Consider the following 21,244-nt stretch of genomic DNA (forward strand, 5'->3'; position numbering starts at 1 on the left):
CTTCTAGGTGAGGCTCAGTGTGATGGAACAGACAGGGCCCCAGGGAGGCCCCGATGATATAGAAAGAGGTGCGTATAAAAGTGTGTGTGTGTGTTGGGGGGACAGGACCCTTCACAACTTGTTCAGCCAAAGGGACAGTATAAAAGATTTACCTCCATTAAAGATGACAGGGCCTGGTCAAAAGGGACAGACATCTCAAGCATTTGCTTGGGGGTTTATTCTAGGCGGGGTTAAGGGGTTAGAGTTCTGTGTGATAGACGGAGAACTTCCCAGGTTAGAATGGGGGCTGTGGTAATCAGGTTTATATCATGTGATTAAAGGCCATGACCAAAACCTTGGAGAGGAAAGGGTTTATTTGGCTTACATATCCTGGGTCATAGTTCACTGAGGGATGCCAGGGCAGGAGCATAAGGCAGGAACCCGGAAGCAGGAGCCTGGAAGCAGAGACCATGGAGGAATACTGCTTACTGACTTGCTCCCGTGGCTTGTTCAGTCTGCTTTCTTATAGACCCCCAGGACCATCTGCTTAGGAATGGTGCTACGCACAGTGGGCTGGGCCCTCCCACATCAATCATTAATCAAGATAATGTCCCACAGGCTTGCCAACAAGCAATCTGATGGAGGCGTTCCCTCCATTGAGCCTCCTCTTCCCAGATTACTTTAGCTTGTGTCAAGTTGAAGAAAGCCGAGCAGGACTGGAGCATGCGCGGTACCCCTCCGCCGCCAACAGTTCAGAGTTGAGCTGGGTCTTCTCAGTCACCTTCTCTCTGGGTCCCACGCTGTGACAGATCCGCTAGAACCTAGTTCTGGGGGCAGGGGGTTGGCCACCTTTCCCGTGGCAGGTGTAGAGCTGGGATTGGGTCCCAGAGGGGTCTCTAGTCAGGCTCCTTCTGTAAGTCACCCTAGGAAGTGGGTATGGCAGATGATTGTGGTATTGATCCTACAGATTCCAAGGACTCGGCCCTCAACTCCTTCCAGGGACTTATCATTAAAAGCTGACTTCTCCGTGCCATTCGGCTGAGCCTCAGTTCTCTCATCTGTGAAATGGGGATAATCATCTGCACAAGGCTAACCGGCGCATACAGAGGCTGTCTTCTTCCTCCTCTTGGTGTGTACATACTTCAGAGGAGGCCTCTCTGTGGGCTGGTGGAATGGAGGGCGGTGCTAGCCTGCTCTGGGCTTTTTCGAGAAAGATCTGTGGCCCCTATGTTTTGCTCAGGCGTATGGCTCCCATGCAGAACCTAAGCAGGGGAGGACTCTGCTCTACATTAGCTGATTCCCAGGCTGTGGGGAGGGAGTGCAGAGCCCAGGTTTTAATAACTGTGAGATTTTGCAGGCTCACTGGGGGCTTGGGTCTCCAGGTCTGTGGAGCGCCCTTCCTGAGAAGTCTCTCTGGATGTTTCCAGAGACACGTCTGATACGCCATCCACACTGCTCAGCAAGTCCTCAAACTCCCGCTGGCCGCTGCTCCGCACGGCCGCCTCCAGTGCCTTCTGGCGCCGGTAAAAGTGGGAAAACTTGTTGAAGATGATGGTGATGGGGAGGGCGACCACCAGGATGCCCCCCAGGATGCAGCCAGAGGCTGCCAGCTTGCCTGCCACAGTCTCCGGGACCACATCCCCATAGCCCACTGTGGTCATGCTCACGGTGCCCCACCACCAGCAGGCGGGGATCGTGTCGAAGCCCACGTTCTTTTCTTCGGCTGTGTAGGCCACGCCAGAGAACACTGACACACCCACGGCCAGGTACAGCAGTAAGATGCCCACCTCACGGTAGCTGTGCTGAAAGAAAATGTATGAATCCCAGTCAGAGATATCTGAACTTACAGACTTAGTGTTAGGAGAAACTGAGGCTCACAGAGTATAAAGAAAATGTCCAAGGTCAAATGGTGGAATTGGAGCCAAGACCCTGACTCTGAAGGGCACTCTTCCGACTACATTAAGCAACAAAACTCCCTACAATTGATCACAGGATCAACTAGGGATTGGGATAAGACTTGCTATCTCACAGAACATAAAACACTTGTCCTCAAATGATTTCAGTGCCGAGAGCCCCTGGTCTATAGCAAAGTCTCCTAGACTGTAACTATGCAGGGGTCTGTTTAAAAAGCCAGGATTCAATTAAGTAGCTCTGGAGTTCGACCCAGAGATTCTGCCTTCCTGGCAAACGTCTGGGTTTTGAGGAAGCTGTGGTGGTCTGGGACCTCACTTCAATAGCAAGTCACTCCCCCCTACCAGATACATACACTATGCTGTGCCCGTGTCTTGATTCAAACAGCCTTGGTTCTCGTCTCTCTCCTCATAGGCAAAGCTAGGAAGGTTTGGGGGACAGGAGGCTCTTCTCTAGGGTGAAGAATTAAAGGGGTCTGGCTAACATATCTCTCTGCACCTGCCTAGTACCCAGGGGTCTTCCGGGTCACACTAGCTAGCACCTAGTAACCTGGCTGTTCTGCATTGGGACCTGCAAATTGCTGTCACCAATGGTGGAAGGGACTTTCAAGCACCTGCTGGGGATTCTTCACAGGGTTGCCTGAGGCTTAGGAGAGCACAAAAGGCTGGAACTGAGCGCAGCCGAGTCGTTCTCTGGCCCCTGCCACTTATTAAGGAGCCTCCCAGAAACCCCGTGACTTCTTAGAACCTCAGTTTCCACATCTGTAAAATGGGGGCAGTACAAGCCCTTCACAAGCTCTGCAATGCCCTCGGAACAAGGAAAAGACGAGGAATGGGTCCAGGGTTCGTATTTTCATCACCTCAACCTGCCCATCTCTTTCCTGTTGCACCCCCTCTGTCGACGTCCACTCTGTTCCCTTATCAGACTCAGGTAGAAGTTGATCAAGTTCTCTTTACCAGAACCAGGCTAATTTCACCCAACTTGGAGGGGCCAGTGAACAATAAACTGCAACCAAGCTTATAAAACTCAACCTAGCCAACCCTGGATCTTCATTTACGGGAAGAAAATAAATTACAGCATCTTCCGGGGGAAGTCGTCCTAAGGATTAATCAATAATGGGTTTCACAGAAAACTCATCCTGTGCCCAGTGAGTGTTAGCACTGGGCTATTGGGAGGCTGAGTGACTCTGACTACCTGTGCCTTCTGATGATAGACAAGAGAAGACACCAGGAGAGAAGCCAGCTAGCGTCTCGCTTTGAACCTTTCTTTGCACTATGATTTATTTGATATTTCACAGGAACATCAAAGGCCTTTCTCTGTTCTTTCTCTTTCCTCCCTTTTCTTTCTTTTTTTTGGGAGGGTGGGGTGGGTGGACAGTGGTGGTTCACTTTAGTTTTTAAAAGATTTATTTAAAGTTACATGCATATGTATGCTTGTGGCTATATGCATGTGTGTCTGGGTGCCACAGCAGTGCTGGAGTCCACTGGAGCTGCAGTCAGAAGTGACTGTCAGTCATCTGATGTGGGAGCTGGAAACCAAACTCAGGTCTTCGGCAAAGGCAGCACCCACCCCTAATCAGTGAGCTATCTCTACCTCCCCCCACTCTTAACCAACCACCGAGATATCTCTCCAGCCCTGTGGTTCGGTTCACTCCAGTTTGTTTTCTGTATTTATTTATTTATTTATTTATTTATTTATTTATTTATTTATTCTTTTTCTTTTTTTTCGGAGCTGGGGACCGAACCCAGGGCCTTGCGCTTCCTAGGTAAGCGCTCTACCACTGAGCTAAATCCCCAGCCCCTCCTTTATTTTTTATATGTTAATTTTTTTTATTCTTCTGGGGAAAGGTCGCTCTAAGCCAGTGGTTCTCAACCTGTGGGTCACGACCCCCTTGACAAACCTCTAGTTCCAAAATTAGTTATGATTCATAACAGTAGCAAATTACAGTTATGAAATAGTAATGAAGATAATTTGATGGTTGGGGGGGTCACCACAACACGAGGAACTGTATTAAAGGGTCGCAGCATTAGGAAGGATGAGAACCACTGGACTCGGCCCTTCTTTTAGTATTTTTTTTTTTTAGATTTATTTTTATTTGTACTGTAGGGGTGTTTTGGCTACATCTATATTTGGGCACTACGTGTGTGCAGTGTCTGTGGAAGCCAGAAGGGGGTATGGCCTGGAACTGAAGTTACAGATGATTGTGAGCCGACATGTGGGTGCTAGAAACAGAACCTGGATCCTTTAGAAGATGCGTTAGAATACTGATTCTCTCCAGGTCTCCTAAGGCCTTCCTTACAGAGAGAGCGGTGGGGTTACACATGATGAATATGAATGTATTATCTGGCCTCTAGCCTTATTTCAGGCCCAATGTGGCATCTCATTTCATGGGCTCTTGGATGTGACCAGCCTATAAATACAACCGTAGTTAACCCAACATGCCCTACGGTTATTTCTCCCTCTGCCCCAGCGTGGCCTCAGCGGTCCTACCTTGAGCGTGGCGCCCAGAGAGCGCAGCCCGGTAGAGTGGCGGGCCAGCTTGAGCACGCGGAAGATGCGCATGAGGCGAAACACTTGTACCACCTTTCCTAGGTCTCCGAGCTCCTCCCCGCTGGCTCCGCGCCGGTCACCAAGCGCCGCGCCGGCCAGCAGTGTGAGATAGAAGGGCAGCACCGACACGATGTCGATGAGGTTGAGCGGATGGCAGAAGAAGTTGCGCGTGCTGGGAGCCAGCAGCAGGCGCGACGACACCTCGAAGCTGAACCAGGCGATGCAGAAGTACTCCAGGCGGCGCAGCACCGGGTCGTCGCGCACGTCCTCTGCGCTGCGACCCGCGGCCACTGCAGCCACCGCCGCCGCTGCCTCCCGGGCTTGGTACTCGGGCAGGCTGTGGATGCACATGGCAGCGATGGAGGCGAGCACCACGCCGATGGACACGCAGCTGAAGAGCTTGCTGGGCAGCGAGTAGCCAGGGTTCTCCATGGTGAGCCAGAGGCGACGGCGCAGGCGACCACAGCGGGCCGCACCATAGCGCGCCAGCTCCCGCTGCACGTCGGAGATCTCGTCGGGACACGGGTCCACGCTGCTCGGGGCATCGCTGTCCTCGTCCCAGGCGCGAGGCCGCGTCACACGCCGCTCCAGGTAGCGCGCGCGGCAGCACGTGGCCAGAGCGTTCTCGCCCAGGCCCCAATAGTCAGCCTCCTGGCCGAAGGCGAAGACGCACAGCTCGTCCAGCACATGCAAGTGCCCGGTGCGGTAGAAGTGCAGCAGGCCGAGGAAGAAGCCCGGGTGCCGATCGAAGTAGAACTCGCGCGCCGCCGCGTCGTAGTCGTCGCATAGGCGCCGCGCCTGCTCCTCGGACACCGCCGCCTGTAGGCGGCCCAGCCGCGTGCCCGGGAATCGCGCGAGGGCGCGCGCGCTCAGCAGCCGCCGCACTCCGCCCACGTTCACGCGCAGCGCCTCGTCCCTTGGCCGCCAGGGGACCCGAGAGCCCGGACCCGGAAACTCGCTCACCATGGCTACACAGTGTGTCTCCCTGTTGGTTAAAATCCCCGGCTCTATCCACAGTGCTGGAGACCGCGTGAGGTGCCAGGCACGCAGGAGATGCCCAGATGTCGGATGCCCCCTGGACTCGTCAGGCCTGGGTCTGAACGTCCTTTACCCCAGACTGGGTAATTTCGACTAAATCACCCATCCTCCCACTTCCAGTTTGTCTCCTCCAGGGCACAACAAAAGGGCAGGCCTACCTTGCAGGGCTATAGAAGTCATGCGATGGCCTGGCATCTAATAGAGACTGGTACAGGACATCTCTCTTTTTCCTGGACGAGGTTGGATATAGGGAGCCAAATGTCCACGGTGGCTCTTCTGATCCTCAGGGTTCTCTGTAGATGGGAATAGTTAAGGCTTATTACCTACGACCATTAAGAAAGTCAGTTGAGACTCTAGATTGTCAGGGTGTTGTTCCCTGTAGTAGGAGAATCCTCACCACAGGATACTCCAGAAATCCTGTGTCACAGGATGCAGTCTCAGTCTGTCTTGATTTTGATGATTCGGAACCTCTGAAGTAGGAGCCTGCACTCTGGGTCTTCCTATCTATCTATCTATCTATCTATCTATCTATCTATCTATCTATCTATCATCTATCATATCTATATATCCATCTATCTAATTATTTATTTTGGAGACAGGATCTTACATGCAGTTCGACGAGGCTGATATCAACCTCTTGATCCTGGTCCCCCAGTCTCCTGAGTGTTGAGATTCTAGACACGCATCTGTGCACCTGGCCCTTCTGTTTTTAAGAAGCCTGGAGGGTGATTCCAGTACACGGTCAAGTTTGAGAGCTACTGGGCTAGACTATGTAATAATACACCCGTGGTGTCCTTCAGATCCGACCTTAAACCTTGGTTCTGTCTTACCTTAGCAGTCCCATATTTCCCATTAGCCTTCCCAGCAGCGATCAGAATATAGACTTGAAAGTGTGGGGCATAGGCTGGTCACCTAGGTCACTGTCTATTCGAGTCCCTCGAGCTGGGATTTAACTTTATCCTTAATGGACCTGGCCCTTGACTGAAATGTTTATTCTTCAGGTCTTAGTTTCCTACAGAATACACATGCAGACAATAGTGCACAAAATAGCCAGGGGTTAAGATGGTTTATGGAAACGTCTAGTTTTGGTGGATACACCAGAAATGCAAGGTTTTTCCACTGTTCACTGATCCCTGATCCTCCTTTAACTTAGGGCTGCTGGCTTACCCCTGTTCCACGAAACTATGTAATCTCATCTGTAATTAGGGTCAGTAATGCCTTCTCCCAGGGGATGGGGATGGAGGGCACTCCAGATGCTCTTCACTAACACTGTGGATTGGGATCCCATCCTTGGCTCCTGTGCTAAAACCCTGGCCAGTCCCTTGACTCTGAGCATTAGTTCTCTTACCTAGAGTGGAGGGCACGACACTGGATGAACTGTTAGGAGAATACATGCAAAGTCCCTGGTACTTGGTGGGTTCTCAGTAAGCATCAAGCTTTTATCCTTTCCTTTTCCTTCTGAATTTGCCACTTGCTAGCTGTTGACCTGAGCAGATCCATCACCCTCTCTGAGCAGAGCCACTGGCTCCCTCCTCTGCAGTCTGGACTGCACTGGAGAGACTCTGAGGATTGAACAAGCCTGGTGTTTTCCGGTAGCGCAGTCCCTGCCCATAACTGGCGCATCACATGCATCCTCTATTGGCTTGGGCATCAAAACACACCGTTTTTAAGTACACATCTTTCATCCATTAGAAGCCCTGTTTGGGTCAACTCCCCCCATCTGCCACACACTTCTCTGCTCTAGGAATTAGGATAATTAATTCAACAAACATTTCTTGTTAAGAATCCCAGTCACTAGAAAGGCCGGGTGACTTATCCGAGATCATGCAGACTGTGCCTCTCAGGGCACCGGCTCAGCACCCTTGATACTTTTCATGAGCACCCTCTGCGCGTCTGGCCGCTTCCCTGAGCTCCTCACATACAGAGCACTCAGTTTTATCCTAACACCACCCAGGTTTCCTAAATCCCACCTTACAGAATATGTAAGCAAGATTAGTCCCGTCAAGCTGTCCCTCCTTGGGGGTCTCCTAAAAGGGAATCCTCAGGCCACCCCCACCTCCCACGCTGTCAGCCACGCCCCTCCCCGCGGGAGGCTCCTTACCTGCCTCGACCTCCAGGGATTCCAGCGCGCTGTTACCCCAAGTCGCCGCCCGGGCTGTTTTCTGCCCTGAGGCCCCGCTGCGCCTCACTACTGCGGAGGCCCCGCGGCCCCCTCCTTTCCTGTGTTCCCGTCCCCCGCGGCTGAGGCCGCATCGATCGCTGCCGGGGGGGGGGGGGGGGGGGGGGGGGAGGGAGGCCGCGGGCGGCCGGAGGCGGTGGTTTCTATTCTTGCCTGGGATGGATGGGGGCCTAACAGCTGGGAGCATCTTTCAAAGTCAGCCTGGAAGGATGGGACGGTTAGGGAATGGGGACACCTTTGGAGAAAGGTTTAAACCTCTGTCCCAGGAATGGCAGCGACCAGGATTTACTTCATTTAGGGATTAATATGTGTCAGGCACTGTTTCAAGGGACTTAGTCCAGACATGTTTAACACAAACTTGGCAGGGACAAGTTCTTCAGCTTCTGATTTTATAGGTGCCACCTAGGTACTCAGACTGTGGAGGTCTGAGTTAGGAGGCCGGGTAGGGTGCTACATCTCCTTGGAGCCCCCAGGCTGTGCCTGTCCCGGGGCTGTACTAGTTTAGGGTCTAGCACACTCTTCTTTCAAGTGAGTTGTGAAGCTAGAAACCTGTCCTTCTGTCCTGGAGGCGTAAAACTTAGCTAGATAGTCTTAATCACTTCCTACCAGGAGGAGGGCTGCGTGTCTGACAGCCGCGTTGAAAACTTATAGAACCCCATCATTCTCCAGTATTTCTTTCGGCGGCTGCTGTGCATGCTCCTTCACTCTTACCAATAATTACCAATATTGATTGGGCACCTCTTTTGGCACACAGGCCCCATCCTATCTCACTCAACCTGTAAGTGTACCTGTTGGGCGGGTGTGGTGATATTCCTCAACTGGAGGCGCAAGGCTTGAGAAGCCTATCTAGGTCAGGTGGTTGAAGTTTACACCAAGTGAACCACAGAGACATGTGACCCCCCCCCCCACGTCCTTTACGAGTTCTGAACTGGGAGTGAGGCTCAGTTGGCAGAGTGCTTGCTGTTTGGGTCTGAAGCCCCCGGGGGTTGATCTCCTGTACTCTGTAAACCAAGCACTGTTGGCTTATGGCTGTAATCCCAGCAGCCCAGGGGGTGGGGGTGGGGATCCAAGGTGGGGGAATCAGAAGTTCAATCCTTGGTTGAATAATGAGTTCCAGGTCAGATAGCTTCCACCGAGACACTATCTCAACTGTTCTTTTTTTTTTTTTTTTTTCTTTTTTTCGGAGCTGGGGACCAAACCCAGGGCCTTGCGCTTGCTAGGCAAGCGCTTTACCACTGAGCTAAATCTAATAGCAGCATTAAAAATATTAAAAGAGGGCTGGAGCGATGGCCCAGCAATCAAGAGCACTGGCTGCCCTTCCAGAGGACCTAGGTTCAGTTTCCAGCAACCACATGGCAGCTCACAACTGCCTGCAACTATAGTCCTAGGGGGGGCTGATGACATCTTCTGACGTCATGTGCAGACAGAATACCCATGCACATAAACAACTATCGTTTGATAAAGGAAACAGAAGAGTTTAAAAAAAAATAATGTCTTTCATTTAACCTAATACATCCCAGACATAATTTTAGCATAATATCAATAAAAAAATTAACAGGGAAATATTTTCTATGTCCACTTTTAAGTCTTTAAAAATTATTATACTAATTTTGCTAGTTTTGTTGTCAGTGTTACAAGTTACCATAATTTTAACAGTTCCCAACCTTACAAACTTGCCATCTCACCACTTCTGAGGATCAGAAGTCTGTGGATGGCATAGCTGGACTCTGTACTCATTCATGTGTGTGTGTGTGTGTGTGTGTGTGTGTGTGTGTGTGTGTATGTGTGTGTGTATGCACATATGTGTGCTAGTGTCTATGTGTGTGTATGCTGTTAGGGTATGTGTGTATATGTGTATGTGTGTGTAAGTGTATATGTATGTGTGTTAATATATGTGTGTGTTATTACATGTGCGTGTGTACTTGGTTGTGCTAATGACCACGTGTGTACATGTGTTAGTTTAAGTGTATGCTGGAGTGTATGTGACTCGCTGACTTGGCGAGGACATGTTCCTTCTGGGATTCGACTCTGTAAGGCTATGACCTCTGCTGGCTTTCATGAAGTTACCGTACTGAAAGGGCAAGGAACCGAGGGTGACTTCCGGCTACTGCCAGCTGAGTATTTAGTCCCTTCATCCCCCGGAGCTGAAATGCTGCCCGCAACGTTTGCCAGCGGAACCTTTCCTCGCTGAGGCTCAGATAAGACTCCCACCCAGGCAGACATGTGACTGCAGCCCCCGGAAACCCACGCTAGGTTTCTGAATTCAAGGAAACCGTGACCTAAGTGTGTATTGATTAATCCACTTCATTTGTGGCAGATTGTTATCCGGACATAGATAATGTCTTTGCCACTGGATTCCATGTGACCTTGGACCAATTGTCTCTTTCTTGGCCTTTTCCTTACGTACAAAACGTGAAGAGCATCTCTTTCCAGATTTCAGAGCGGGTTAGCACACGCTTGCCATTCCCACAAATAACTTTTCCTGCCTTTCCCTTTCTCAAGCTAAGTTAGCTGCAGGAACAGAAAATGGATTCCTGGCGGTTTCACTAGAGAGTCAGAGCCTGTCTTTTGCAGCAGACACAGCTGCCTGTTAGCAGCACTGAAGGTCAGCTCCTTGTGACTCCTTCCTCCACTCTCCAGTGGGGCCCTCATCCCAGAAGTGAGGGATGCTGGTGCTCTATGCACAGCCCCTTGAAGATCCATTAGCCGTTTGTGTACACCGGCTCCTGGGATGCTTTCCCTTTGGACAAGCTACAGTCTGCTGAAGCCTTGTGTGGCTACCAAGAGGAAGAGCTACACTTGTTTCTGAAGTTGACCTTTGGGCTTTGCTTACTTCACATTCTCATGAGCCTCTTCTCTTTCTGGCAGACACACACACTAGGGACCCTGGGGCAAAACTTTTAAACCAGCACCGTCAAATGAATCTTATATTTTTGGTTGTGAGCCTAGCCTTTAACGGCTGAGCCATCTCTCCAGCCCCAAATGAATCTTTATGATAAGATTCTTCCTGGGGAAATCCAACCAAGACATTTCTCGAGGTTGTAGCAGCCACCTTTCAGGAACTGGGAAGGGTTCATGGGAGAGGAGCAAAAGGCTGACTTTGTCTTATTAATGGAAACAACAATGATTTCTACTTCTGATTGGCCCATCTTGAGCTACATGGACATCTCCCGCCGAAAGGAAGCCAAGGAGGAAATTTACCTTTTCAAATTCATTACCTTTTGAAATTTACCTTTTCAAAGTCATTATAGAATGTTATTGAAATGCACAAATATACAGTCATGGCTAGAACTAATATTTGGTGTTTCTGCCTCTGTGTTGCCCTGGGAAATATGTGGAACTTCATAAGCATTCTAGTGGCTAGCTGAGCTGTCTGTCTATCTGGAGACACTACGGCTGGAAAGGAGGGAGGGAGAGGATACTTTCTCACTGCTCCTAAAACTCAGGGCTTGGGCTTGGAGAACTTCTGGGATGAATTAGGCCTCTCATGGCCTCCAGTAGCCTCCCAGGCCTTTGCAGACTGGTGTACGGTGTGTAGATGCTAGCTGGGCCTTTATCTCATCCACTGGAGTATGTGAGACACAGCCCATAGTCCATAGTAAGTGCTCAGAAAACACCATTAAACGAAAAAGGAAGGAAAGAAAGCAAGATTGGCCTTAGTGAAGGAACCAGGTTCTTGGCATGATGGGATGATTCCCACAAGGGCAGTGGAGGGAGGCACTGGGTTTGCAGCAGGAGTTTGGCGGCTGAGAACTGAGGAGACACGGCATAGACAAGGCTAGTCTCCAAGGAGCAGATGGTGAGTGGGCCAGGAAATGGAGTAGAGGGACTGTGTGGAGATTCCCCCTATAGTTAGAAAAGTCACAGCTTGTGACTCAGCACCTCCTGTCACTCCAGGGAACATAGCTCAGAGTCTGGATCCCCCAGAGAGCCACAGGATTGCTGGTCTCCAAATTTTAATTGGTTTATATGAGAACTTCCTTCCCGAGTCTCTTCAGCTTTCAGGCTCCTCTCCTTCAAGGATGAAACCCAGGACAATCAGATGTGCACCAACCATGTTCTGATGTCTATGACTGAACTCGTTCATGCAAACTTCTTGGAGCTGTTCCAGCCTCTTTTTTTCACCTGTGTACACTGTTGTTAAGGCTAGATAGGCTCTTCCAAAACCTACTGTAATTGCATAACAGGGATATAAAGAATTGAGTTGCAACTTTTACAGGCTGGTCCTAGCTCTAGTATGTGTGAAACAGGACCCAGTAGGGCTGTGAGGCTTCAGTGGGATTGTCCATTAGAGTGAAAGGCTACAGGATGCAGGGCAGGGACTCTGTAGCGTTTAGCTCTTGTCTGGGCTCATTGTTACCTAAGGAAGAGAACACCATAGTTTAATTCTGGCTATGACACCTCCCAATTAAGAGCTGGGGCAAGTCTTTGCCTAAAGCTGTTGCTTCTCCATTGTCAAATGGGAGTACCAGGTCCTCGTTCTAAGGGGGACAGAGTAAATAGTATGACAGTGTTTTAAAGCGGGAAGCATAGGGTAGGCTCTTTCTCCAGACTAACAAGTCAGTTTCTAGCAGGCCTTTGCTGTGTCACCAAAATCCCCATATCCCTGTGGCTTCCTGCCACAACTATTACCCCTCCCAAGTGTGAGGTTTGTCTGAGATAGCTCAGCTTTGGGCTAGTGGTTTCTGGGTTAGCTCTGTTTGTGGCAGAGGCTAGAAGCTTCCAGAAGAACTGTGCCTTGTGGCTATTAGTTCTACCCAAACAGCTTGCTAGCCAGGGCTCCAAATTAGTGGGGGTACTGTCTTAGCTTCTCTTTCTACTGCTGTGACTAAAGACTCTGACAAATGCAACGGAAGGCAGAAAGGGTTCATTTTAGCTCACAGTTCAAGATACAGTCCTTTATAGCAGGGAGGTCAAGGCAGCAGGAGCTGGACGCAGCTGGTTACAGTGCATTTGCATTGAGAAGGGAGTGATGGATGGATGCATGCTATGCTCAGCTCAGAAGGGAGTGATGCATGCTATGCTATGCTCAGCTCACTTGCTTCATTTTGTCTGGTTCAGGATCCAATACCTAGGGAAGGGTCCTACCCACAATCAAAATGGCTCTTCTACATCAATTAGCCTATCAAGATAACATCCAGAAGCTTGTCTCTCAGGTAATTCTAAGCTCTGCCAAGTTGGCAATTTACAGACTACAGGTGGGATGTACACTATCTAGGGAATCTGTGGACAAGAAGGGACATGGTGGACAGAGACTATGTTCCCCTATATTGTCTGTGTTAATGTGATGTGTGGGGAAACCGATGCCCAGGAGGAGGCTCAGAAATATCCAGGAGCTCACGAATTCCGTGACACCAGAGAACTTTCTGTTTCCTACCTGTCACCTTGGACCCATGTTGTTGCCAACAATTACTCTGAGCCCGGGCATTTGAATCTAGTTAAAAGGGTTGTAGCAGCCAGAAAGTGCCACTCTCTCCGTCTTCTGAACTGCAAAGGGAGGTGGCGAAAGACTCGCCTGGGTTACACTGCAAGGCCATGAGAACAGGACAGAAGAGGCACAATTCCTAAGCCCACCTCCATAGTAGCCTGCCCCAAGTCTGGCAAACAAAAGGGTGCTCAGCAGAGAAAGGAATGGGGGTGCCTCCTTTCTCAGCTGTTTGGGTACAAGGAATGGATGGATCCTTGCTGAGTCCTTTCAAGGAACCCTTATTAGGCTCTGACTGTAGACAAGTGAGACACAGCTCAGTAGTGGAGTCAGGCATACTCTACACATGACATTGCAATCCCGGGAGCACCTTTCCCTGGATATGGGACAATCCGAATGGTCTTAGCAAATGCTTGGCTACAATGTGAGACAGCATTGACTCCCTGGGTGAGAGGCGCTCCTTTAGCTCCGGACTCTGCCAGGAAGCTGTCTCAGTCAGAATTCTGCATCTCTTGGCATCTCTTTAACCCTTGTTAATCTCCATTTACTAAAACAGAGTCAGGCTCTGCTTTGGCGGGTGGCCATATCTAGCTAGAAGAGTTAAACGGTATTATTTAAATCAAGCATGAACGAACTTAACGGGATTACTGTTTTCATTGCACTTGGCTTTGAAGTTCTGTGCTGTCTCTGGCCAGTGAGTGACCTTGCAGGTCTTATTTACCTTTGTGGCACCAAACCTCCTCTGCCCTCCCCTCCCCCAACACCATCCCTTGGAAATGAACCTTCCAAAAGGAAGCCATTTAAATGAAGACGTTAAGTAACTAGATGTACAGGGTGCTTCCCACAACTTTACATGCTATGGGCTGGTTCTTCAGGGATGGTGGGGACTGAAACACATGTATGGATGGACTGATGTTTGGAAAATTCTTGCTGTATACACATTTTTGAGGGAGGATTGTCTGAAGGTGGGTTCAGGGCTCGGGAGAGAAGGAGCTGCCTGACTCGGCACTTTAAGTGGAGGAAACAATGAACAGAGAGATATAAAAATGGCTGTGAGGTAGGGTGGGAAGCTCAGCACGACAGTGGGGTGGGGAGCTGGAGCGATGAGCTGTGCTTTTGATGTTGGTGTGAACCTTGGCACTCAGAAGAGAAGCAGGAGACATGAGTAAGGGAGGTGACAACGGACCAGTGTTTGTCAGAAGGCTACAACTGTCTCTGGAGAGATGATCTGGGTTGCAGGATCCCTGGCCCCCACATCATGATCTCTTCCTGGTGGGAACCACACCTGGGATGCAGAGTCACAGATCCTAAGGCAGAATTAGCCTAAAGAAAGGGAAAGAAAGGGTTAACCCCTCTTTTGTAACAAGACTCCCAGTCTGACTCCTCAATTTAGATCCCGTCCATCTAATCTACTCGGATGCTAAGACAGGCCTCCCCAGCCCCCTTCAGAAGGGCAAATTGATACCCAGGTTGGCACAGCACACTCAGAGGAACGCAGTTTCTCTGCCTTGCTAACTTGAGCCCTTGCGCCTTCCTTCTTCAGCTATGGCCATGTGGGGGTGGGGGTGGGGGCTCGCTTCCGAGGAAAGCATCCTGCTGAGATTATCGACCTGGAAGAACATCCCAGAGCTGGGGTGGGGGGAAGTGGAAATGGCACCTTTGCTGGGGTCTCGGCAGTCCCGGCCACAGGCGCTAACACAGCACCGCTTCTTGCCGGAGCAGTCCAAGTCTTTGTCACACAAGTGCTTTCTAGGACTGAGGCAATGGAGTTGATCCACGGGGCATTTGCCCAGCTTTACTGCAATAGAGGAGCTCGAGTGAGTCTTGCCTGTGTCCACCAGCCCTGGGGCTTGAAGTTCGGGCGTTGGCACAGTGGGGAGGGCACTTACCAAAGACTCTAGGCATACACTGGAGGAAGCAGGCTCGGGAGCAGCACTTCCAGGAAGAGGGACACTGTTTGTCATTCGCGCACTGATCAGGAATCACCTGGCTGCAGGGCCCGTCGTCTGGTGGGCAGCCCCCCAATTTGTCTGCACGAGAACCCACACTTCAATTAACCAGCCACAGCTCAGGGTTGTGCTGGGAATCACAGGATCGAATATCTCAGTCTCTTATTTCTTGCTTGCCACAGGATGAGTTTTAGAGGTTTTTCTACCGTCTAGGGCTAATTCGACACTCGGTGGCGTAACGGGATAAGAAAAACAAAATTAAAAGTCTCAGACTATTGGAGGTCACTCAGTTAAGATTAGGACCTGAGTTTGATCCTCGAGACCCAAGTTAAAAAAAAAAAAAAAACCAAACAAACAGAAAAGGGGGCTGGTTATGAACTTTTAACCCCAACAGCCCCAGGGAGGTGGGTTGGTCTCTGAGGTTTGCTGGCCGGCCTGGCCTACCAGATGAATTAACTAGACGCTGTCTCAACAAGGTGGCTGGCACCTGAGAGATGACACCCTGGATCGTTGTCCTCTGGTCTCCATGCCTCCACGTATGTATGTGCACCTGTATATACACACACCTACACTTGTACGCACACGCACACTCGCACGGATTCTCCACCTCGGACAAGATGGTGCTAGTCTGCCCCTGCCCACCTTTATCTCCCTGGCTTCATTCTCTATCTCATTCTCCCTCCCTCTGGCTCCTGAGCTGCTTCAAGCCAGCTCTCTCGGCAGGGTTTCTCCTGGCACCCAGTTCTGCTCTGGCCACTTGATCCGTATATTGATTTCAGCTGAAATGTCACCTCTTCTTAAGGCCCTGCCTCTCTGAGCCTGTGGAGCTGGGTCAGCACTGGGATGTGTGCCTACGGCTAGTCTGTTCCTCTCCCTGACTAGAGGCCGAGGTTTATCGCCTGCTTGCCCTGTTCGTCATGAGCACAGCACAGTGCACAGAGATTGGGGCTTCGTGGCTATTGGAAGGAGAGGGATTTGAAGGGAGGCCCAGTGTCGCATATGTGCTCCCTGCTGGCACCCTGACACACCTACGCTGCCATGCCCACCTCTGTAGGAAGTGGGATAGCTTAGATTCAAGAGCCTACACTGTCTCTGAACCTTTCCCGGGACAGCCCTGGAGTGCTCGGACCTGGAGGCGACCTGACTGCTCCTCTTGCTGAGATTTCATTCACAAGTCCTCTAATGAGGAAGAAATTAGGGCCTGTTCAGGACAGTGACCAGCCTACCCCACACTGGCCTGGGCTGGGCTAGAATCCTCTGGCTCTCTTTAATCTTTTATGTTCTGTTTTGGCTGATTGGAGCTGTGTGTATGTATACAGGGATGGGGCTGGTCCTAGAAATTCAGCTCAGTCTAGCATCACAGAAGTTTCAATTGGATCCAGGTCTATCAGTGTAATCCCCTGGGGCCCTCTTCCAGAGGTTCTCCCTGACTCTGTCCTTCGACCTACCTGGCACCAGATCTCCCAGGCCAGTGGAAGATCCCACTTTTTTGCTTAGAGTCCAGACATCTCCATTTGCCTTGGTGTCTGTCAACCTTCTCCTCTCTCAGTCCTCGCCTGGGTACTGGCTGTGCACACAGTAGGTAGTCCTGTGCTCCCACACTGTCAGCTTTAGTTCCTAAACTGGTGGTTTAAGTTGAACTGCTGCCCCCTGCTGGAAAGTGAACAGCTTAGCCCCGGAGGGAGCACACATCCTGAGGAATGTCTCTTTGGGGAGGGACTTGGGGTATTCTGGGTTCTAGGGGTCAGGGAAGGTAGGAGGGAGAGTCTTTGAAGAGTATCTACAGGCCAGGATTTAATACCAAAGTCACAGCCCAGCACAGAGGTGCTCAGGCCTCAGCGAGTGGGCCGAATGGAGCTGTCTGAACTCTAATGGAGGAAGTTGAAATTCTAGTGTGTGTGTAGCGTGTGTGGGGTGAGGGCAGCATAGATCGTAGCAGAGAAGAAGGGGAACTGCTGGAGGAGGACCCTGGGGCTGGGCTTCAAGGATTAAACTGATAGGGAGCAGGCTGAAAGTTGGCATTTTAAGTGAGACAAACTGTCAGTGCCACAATGTGGAGGATAAAAATCTGGACTGTTCAGGGAGGTATGCAGGGGTCTGAGTGGTCTCACTGCCCTGGCTACTCTCCTAACGTTCCCTACACACACACAAACACACACACACACACAGAGGCACACACACACACAGACACACACACACACCACACCACACACACACACAGACACACACACACAGACACACACAGACACATAGACACACACACACACAGAGGCACACACACACACAGACACACACACACAGACACACACACAGACACACATACAGACACACACACAGACACACACAGACACACACACTGACACACACAGACACACACACAGACACACACACACAGACACACACACAGACACACACAGACACACACACAGACACACACAGACACACAGACACACAGACACACAGACACACACACACCACAGCCAATGTGTAGACTCCATACCTGTGTGGCAGCCATAGCTGGGCATGGTTAAATCGATGGATTTATTCAGTTACACAGATGAAGTCAGGTACATGGGCACACCTCACCCTGAATACACACGCAGCCCTCTAGATGGAATTACAACATCCACAACACCCTGACATTTGAATGAGGCGCACGGGATCTTACAAGTGGACGTGGCTGAGCCTCCACCAAGACGGGCTAATGTTCTCCACTCTCAGCCCTGTTGCCATCTGCCAGTGTCTGAAATCCTACCGAGACCCTCATGCAGATGCCTTGGTTAACGGTAAGGGTGTCACAGCTGACCGGGTACAGCAGGCTCAGGTTCTGGTGGGGCCAGGTCTCACCGTGGGTGTGGTGTCAGGACTGCTCTCCTAGGACTCCTCCGTTGCTCCCCCAAACCACCACACAGGCTACACTTATGGCCATGTCTGGCATTTACCCTTCAAGGCCCCGTTTTTCCTGAAAATGTGGGACCCCGTTTCACAGCAGTGAGTTGGCAAAGGGAGTCTTTCTGACTCACAAGAACTGCCATCAGACCCCACGTTTGATACTGTCTTGGTCTTTGGCACTGGCACTTGGTTAAGTAGTACGGCCTTGATTTCCTTACCAGTAAAATGGGGATAAAACCAGTGCTGACTCGAGACACTGCAATGAAGATGTGATGGCTGCATGAGTTACAGTCAATGTAAGGCCTGACCTGGAACCTACTAACATCCTTTCATCCTCAGTGTGGATCTCCAAGGTTCCTCCTCGTCTTCTTCCTCCTCCTCTTCCCCCTCCTCTTCCTCCTCCTCCTCTTCCTCCTCCTCCTCTTCCTCCTCCTCCTCTTCCTCCTCCTCTTCCTCCTCCTCCTCTTCCTCCTCATCTTCCTCCTCCTCCTCCTCTTCCTCCTCCTCTTCCTCCTCCTCCTCTTCCTCCTCATCTTCCTCCTCCTCCTCCTCTTCTTCCTCCTCTTCCTCCTCCTCTTCCTTCTCCTCCTCCTCTTCTTCTTCCTCCCCAAACCAGTTCATGCCCAAGGCAGAGACCTGTGCCTCTGAGGAAGGCATAATCCAAGCTAAAGAGAATGGGCACCATGGAAATTCTGCTATCTTCATCTACCTACACTGCACAGGCTTCCCCAGCCTTGAGGACGGGTTTCTGTCCCCATTTGTATTCTTCCCCCCAACCCCTCAAGCAGGTCTGACGCTCCAGAAGTGAATGTAGGTCACCAGCCTCAGAGGAGGATGGAGGAATGGCCTCGCCCGGGCAGGGAGGCACCCGTGTAAGAACCCCTATGCCTCCCTCACTGCCAACACATCAACCTGAGCTTCATCAGGGATGGGAATGAACTGAAACTGTAGAAAGGAACAAGAGAGACAAAGATAGAGATTCCTCCCATCAGAACCCCAGATCCCAGCAGCCACGTGCCCTACTTAACTCCCAAGTCCCTTCTACAACTCCCACTGGTGGAATTATATAATGTGTTCCCCACAGGGAGAGGCACGGTGACACATGCATTGTGTCCGTAAGCTTGGGCACAAGAAGCATATGTATAGAGAGGTCTGCTCAGACAGGAATGAAGACACCTATGTACACACATGTAGCTATAGTGTGTCCTTAAAAACATTCAGATGTGAATGTAGGCCCAGGCAAGTTGACAGGTAATGACACAAGCGTGAACAAGTCTGATGCAAAACCGCAGGCTCCCGGGAGCACCAAGACAGACAGACAGACAGACAGACAGACAGACAGACACACACACACACACACACACACACACACACACCTCATTCTTCACTGACTCTCCCACAGCCCTCACTCTCTATAGAAAGGCAGAAACCGCCCCGGCTGGAACGCAAGGACTCAACACTCACCTCCCTTCTTTCTACACAAGACAACAGGCAGCTGAGTCTCCAAAGCCAGGAGGACTACGAGGAGGAGGGAGCTCCGGATTCTCATGTTTCTTTCGTGGCACCCAATAAGCTCAGGGCCCAGAGGCCCCCAAATTAACACCTGCAGTCACAGAGATACCAGAGCAGTTGAGTCAGAGGAAGAGGACGAGAGGATGACCAGGGTGGCGTGTGCTTCCCCGATCTGGGCCCCACCCTCCCACCCCTGCCTAATGTCCTTCGGGCAAGGGGTGCTTGTGCAAGAGCAGGTAGCAGAGGTTCCTGGTGTTAGAGACGTGGATCTAGCTCTGCCTGTATTGCTGACTTGGCCTCTGGGAGTTGGACAAGCCTTGCCTGTCTTTGGGCCTCGGTTTTTCTCATCTGTGTTGTGGGGAGAGGAAAAGGAGGGGTCATAATGAAAGCCACACATAGAGACTTTTTCCTTTAAGGCAATTTACACTTTACTTGCATGGCCGGCTCTGCCTGGAAATGTGAGCCTTAGCCTCCTCCACCCTCTGACTGACTGCAGGTATCTGGAACATCTGGTACAACCAGCCCAGTTTACTGTGCCCAGAGACTGAAGACTTACTAGGAGATGGCATTGAATTCCATGCTTACTAAGAATATAACTCTTCCAATGATTTCCTCTGGGCCCTGCCCAGTTTAGTCCCCACTACCTACCCAACCCCTGTCCTGGGGATTAAACTCAGGGCCTCTCACATGCTAGGCAAGTATTCTATCACCGAATTACATTCCCGATCTCTTTAACTTTTTAAGTTTTGAGGCCACGCCTTGCTGAGTTTCCTAGGCTGATGTACTTACTGCTCTGTCACTCAGTCAGCAATCGGAGTTGAGACGTTCCTGCCTCAGTTTCCCCGAGTAGCTTTGATTACAGGCCTGCATCATTAGGCCCGACCTAGCCCCTTGCCCCTCTTCAGCATTCAATGCAATTTTCCTACAAAAGGAATTTTACTGCTTTGTGGCAAACGAGCGCTGTTTGCCAGGTCTCCCTTGCCTCCCCTGCCTTCTTCAGACTATAAGCCAGACTCTCCGATCTCAACTCCTAAGACTCCAAGTCCTCTTTGCTTTGCACTTTCTGTGTTTGGCTTGACTGGTAGCATGCAGGGTGATGTTTGAGTGAGGTATTTGCTTTCCCAACTCTCTAGGGTCTTGAAGCTCCCACAGTCTCTTAGAAGAGGATCAGGAGTCACCTTGATTGGCAAGGAATGATGCCAAGAAATGGGGACTGCAAAGGGCCAGGGCTGGGGTTTCTTTCTGGAGAAGTTGGCTCAGGGTGGCATGGTGAACGAGGTTAGGCTTAGCCTCTCATCTTGGGACCCTGTGGACGGAAAAGAGACCAAGATCCTTGGGGAGGTCACTTTCAAGGGTACCTAGTGGCACTGCCCTTTGCCTGGGCTGTCTTGGCTCTACAGCGTGGCTCTGGTTTGGCTAGAGTCAACGCAGGTGTCAGTGAGACTTCCTCCCTTCCGGCCTCCTTCACTCAGGCACCCACCTGTAGGGTTGTGTCCGCCTCTGCCACAAGGCATGGCTGGCTGCATGAGGAGGAGGAAGACAGGGAGTTTGACTGTGTTTATCCCACACTGCCACCGGGGCACCGCTCCAAGGGTGAGAAAGCATGACTTAGGAGTGAGAAATCCAGAACTGGCTCAAGAGTACACGGGCCTGTGATGGGGCCGTGGGGTTCTCAGACCCGTGGACATCCAGGCACCACTGGGATTCTCGGAAGAGCAGAGAACAGAGTTGGGGCCCTCGAACTGGGTCTAGCCCAGGGCTGGGGGAAAAGGGAGCTTTTGCTAGTCCCAGCAGGGATGATTGTCCTTT

The 21,244-nt window shown here is 50.9% G+C and overlaps 2 protein-coding genes across 4 annotated transcripts; both read right to left on the bottom strand.

Moving 5' to 3' along the window:
• Positions 1-335: 335 nt before the first annotated feature.
• On the bottom strand, positions 336-7,740 carry Kcns1 (potassium voltage-gated channel, modifier subfamily S, member 1). Of its 3 annotated transcripts, NM_053954.2 has the most exons (4): positions 7,580-7,654; positions 5,637-5,771; positions 4,381-5,425; positions 336-1,781 (listed from the first exon to the last, which is right to left on the bottom strand). In NM_053954.2, the coding sequence occupies exons 3-4, from the start codon at positions 5,404-5,406 to the stop codon at positions 1,314-1,316; spliced, it is 1,494 nt and encodes a 497-aa protein (NP_446406.1). In that variant the 5' UTR covers positions 5,407-5,425; positions 5,637-5,771; positions 7,580-7,654; the 3' UTR covers positions 336-1,313. The 3 variants fall into 3 exon arrangements, with proteins under 3 accessions (NP_446406.1, XP_017446922.1, XP_006235571.1); XM_017591433.3 differs by having other exon boundaries at positions 4,381-5,771; positions 7,580-7,740; XM_006235509.5 differs by lacking the exon at positions 7,580-7,654 and adding an exon at positions 6,827-7,212 and having other exon boundaries at positions 4,381-5,771.
• Positions 7,741-13,717: 5,977 nt separating this feature from the next.
• Wfdc5 (WAP four-disulfide core domain 5) lies at positions 13,718-19,561 on the bottom strand. Its single transcript, NM_001106538.1, has 4 exons — positions 19,388-19,561; positions 14,972-15,112; positions 14,740-14,880; positions 13,718-14,405 (listed from the first exon to the last, which is right to left on the bottom strand). The coding sequence occupies exons 1-4, from the start codon at positions 19,470-19,472 to the stop codon at positions 14,401-14,403; spliced, it is 372 nt and encodes a 123-aa protein (NP_001100008.1). The 5' UTR covers positions 19,473-19,561; the 3' UTR covers positions 13,718-14,400.
• Between the last annotated feature and the right edge of the window lie 1,683 nt (positions 19,562-21,244).

Source organism: Rattus norvegicus, chromosome 3 (genome assembly GCF_036323735.1).
Source record: "Rattus norvegicus strain BN/NHsdMcwi chromosome 3, GRCr8, whole genome shotgun sequence".
Taxonomy (NCBI): Eukaryota; Metazoa; Chordata; class Mammalia; order Rodentia; family Muridae; genus Rattus; species Rattus norvegicus.

Excerpts from the sequence above, each read along its gene's own strand:
- Kcns1 (XM_017591433.3), bottom strand. The coding sequence starts at position 5,406 with ATGGTGAGCGAGTTTCCGGGTCCGGGCTCTCGGGTCCCCTGGCGGCCA. Across the intron at positions 1,782-4,380 it reads CTCTGGGCGCCACGCTCAAG|CACAGCTACCGTGAGGTGGG; the intron begins GTAGGACCGCTG and ends ATTTTCTTTCAG.
- Wfdc5 (NM_001106538.1), bottom strand. The coding sequence starts at position 19,472 with ATGAGAATCCGGAGCTCCCTCCTCCTCGTAGTCCTCCTGGCTTTGGAG. Across the intron at positions 15,113-19,387 it reads CTTGTGTAGAAAGAAGGGAG|ACAAATTGGGGGGCTGCCCA; the intron begins GTGAGTGTTGAG and ends GTTCTCGTGCAG. Across the intron at positions 14,881-14,971 it reads GTGTATGCCTAGAGTCTTTG|TAAAGCTGGGCAAATGCCCC; the intron begins GTAAGTGCCCTC and ends CCTCTATTGCAG.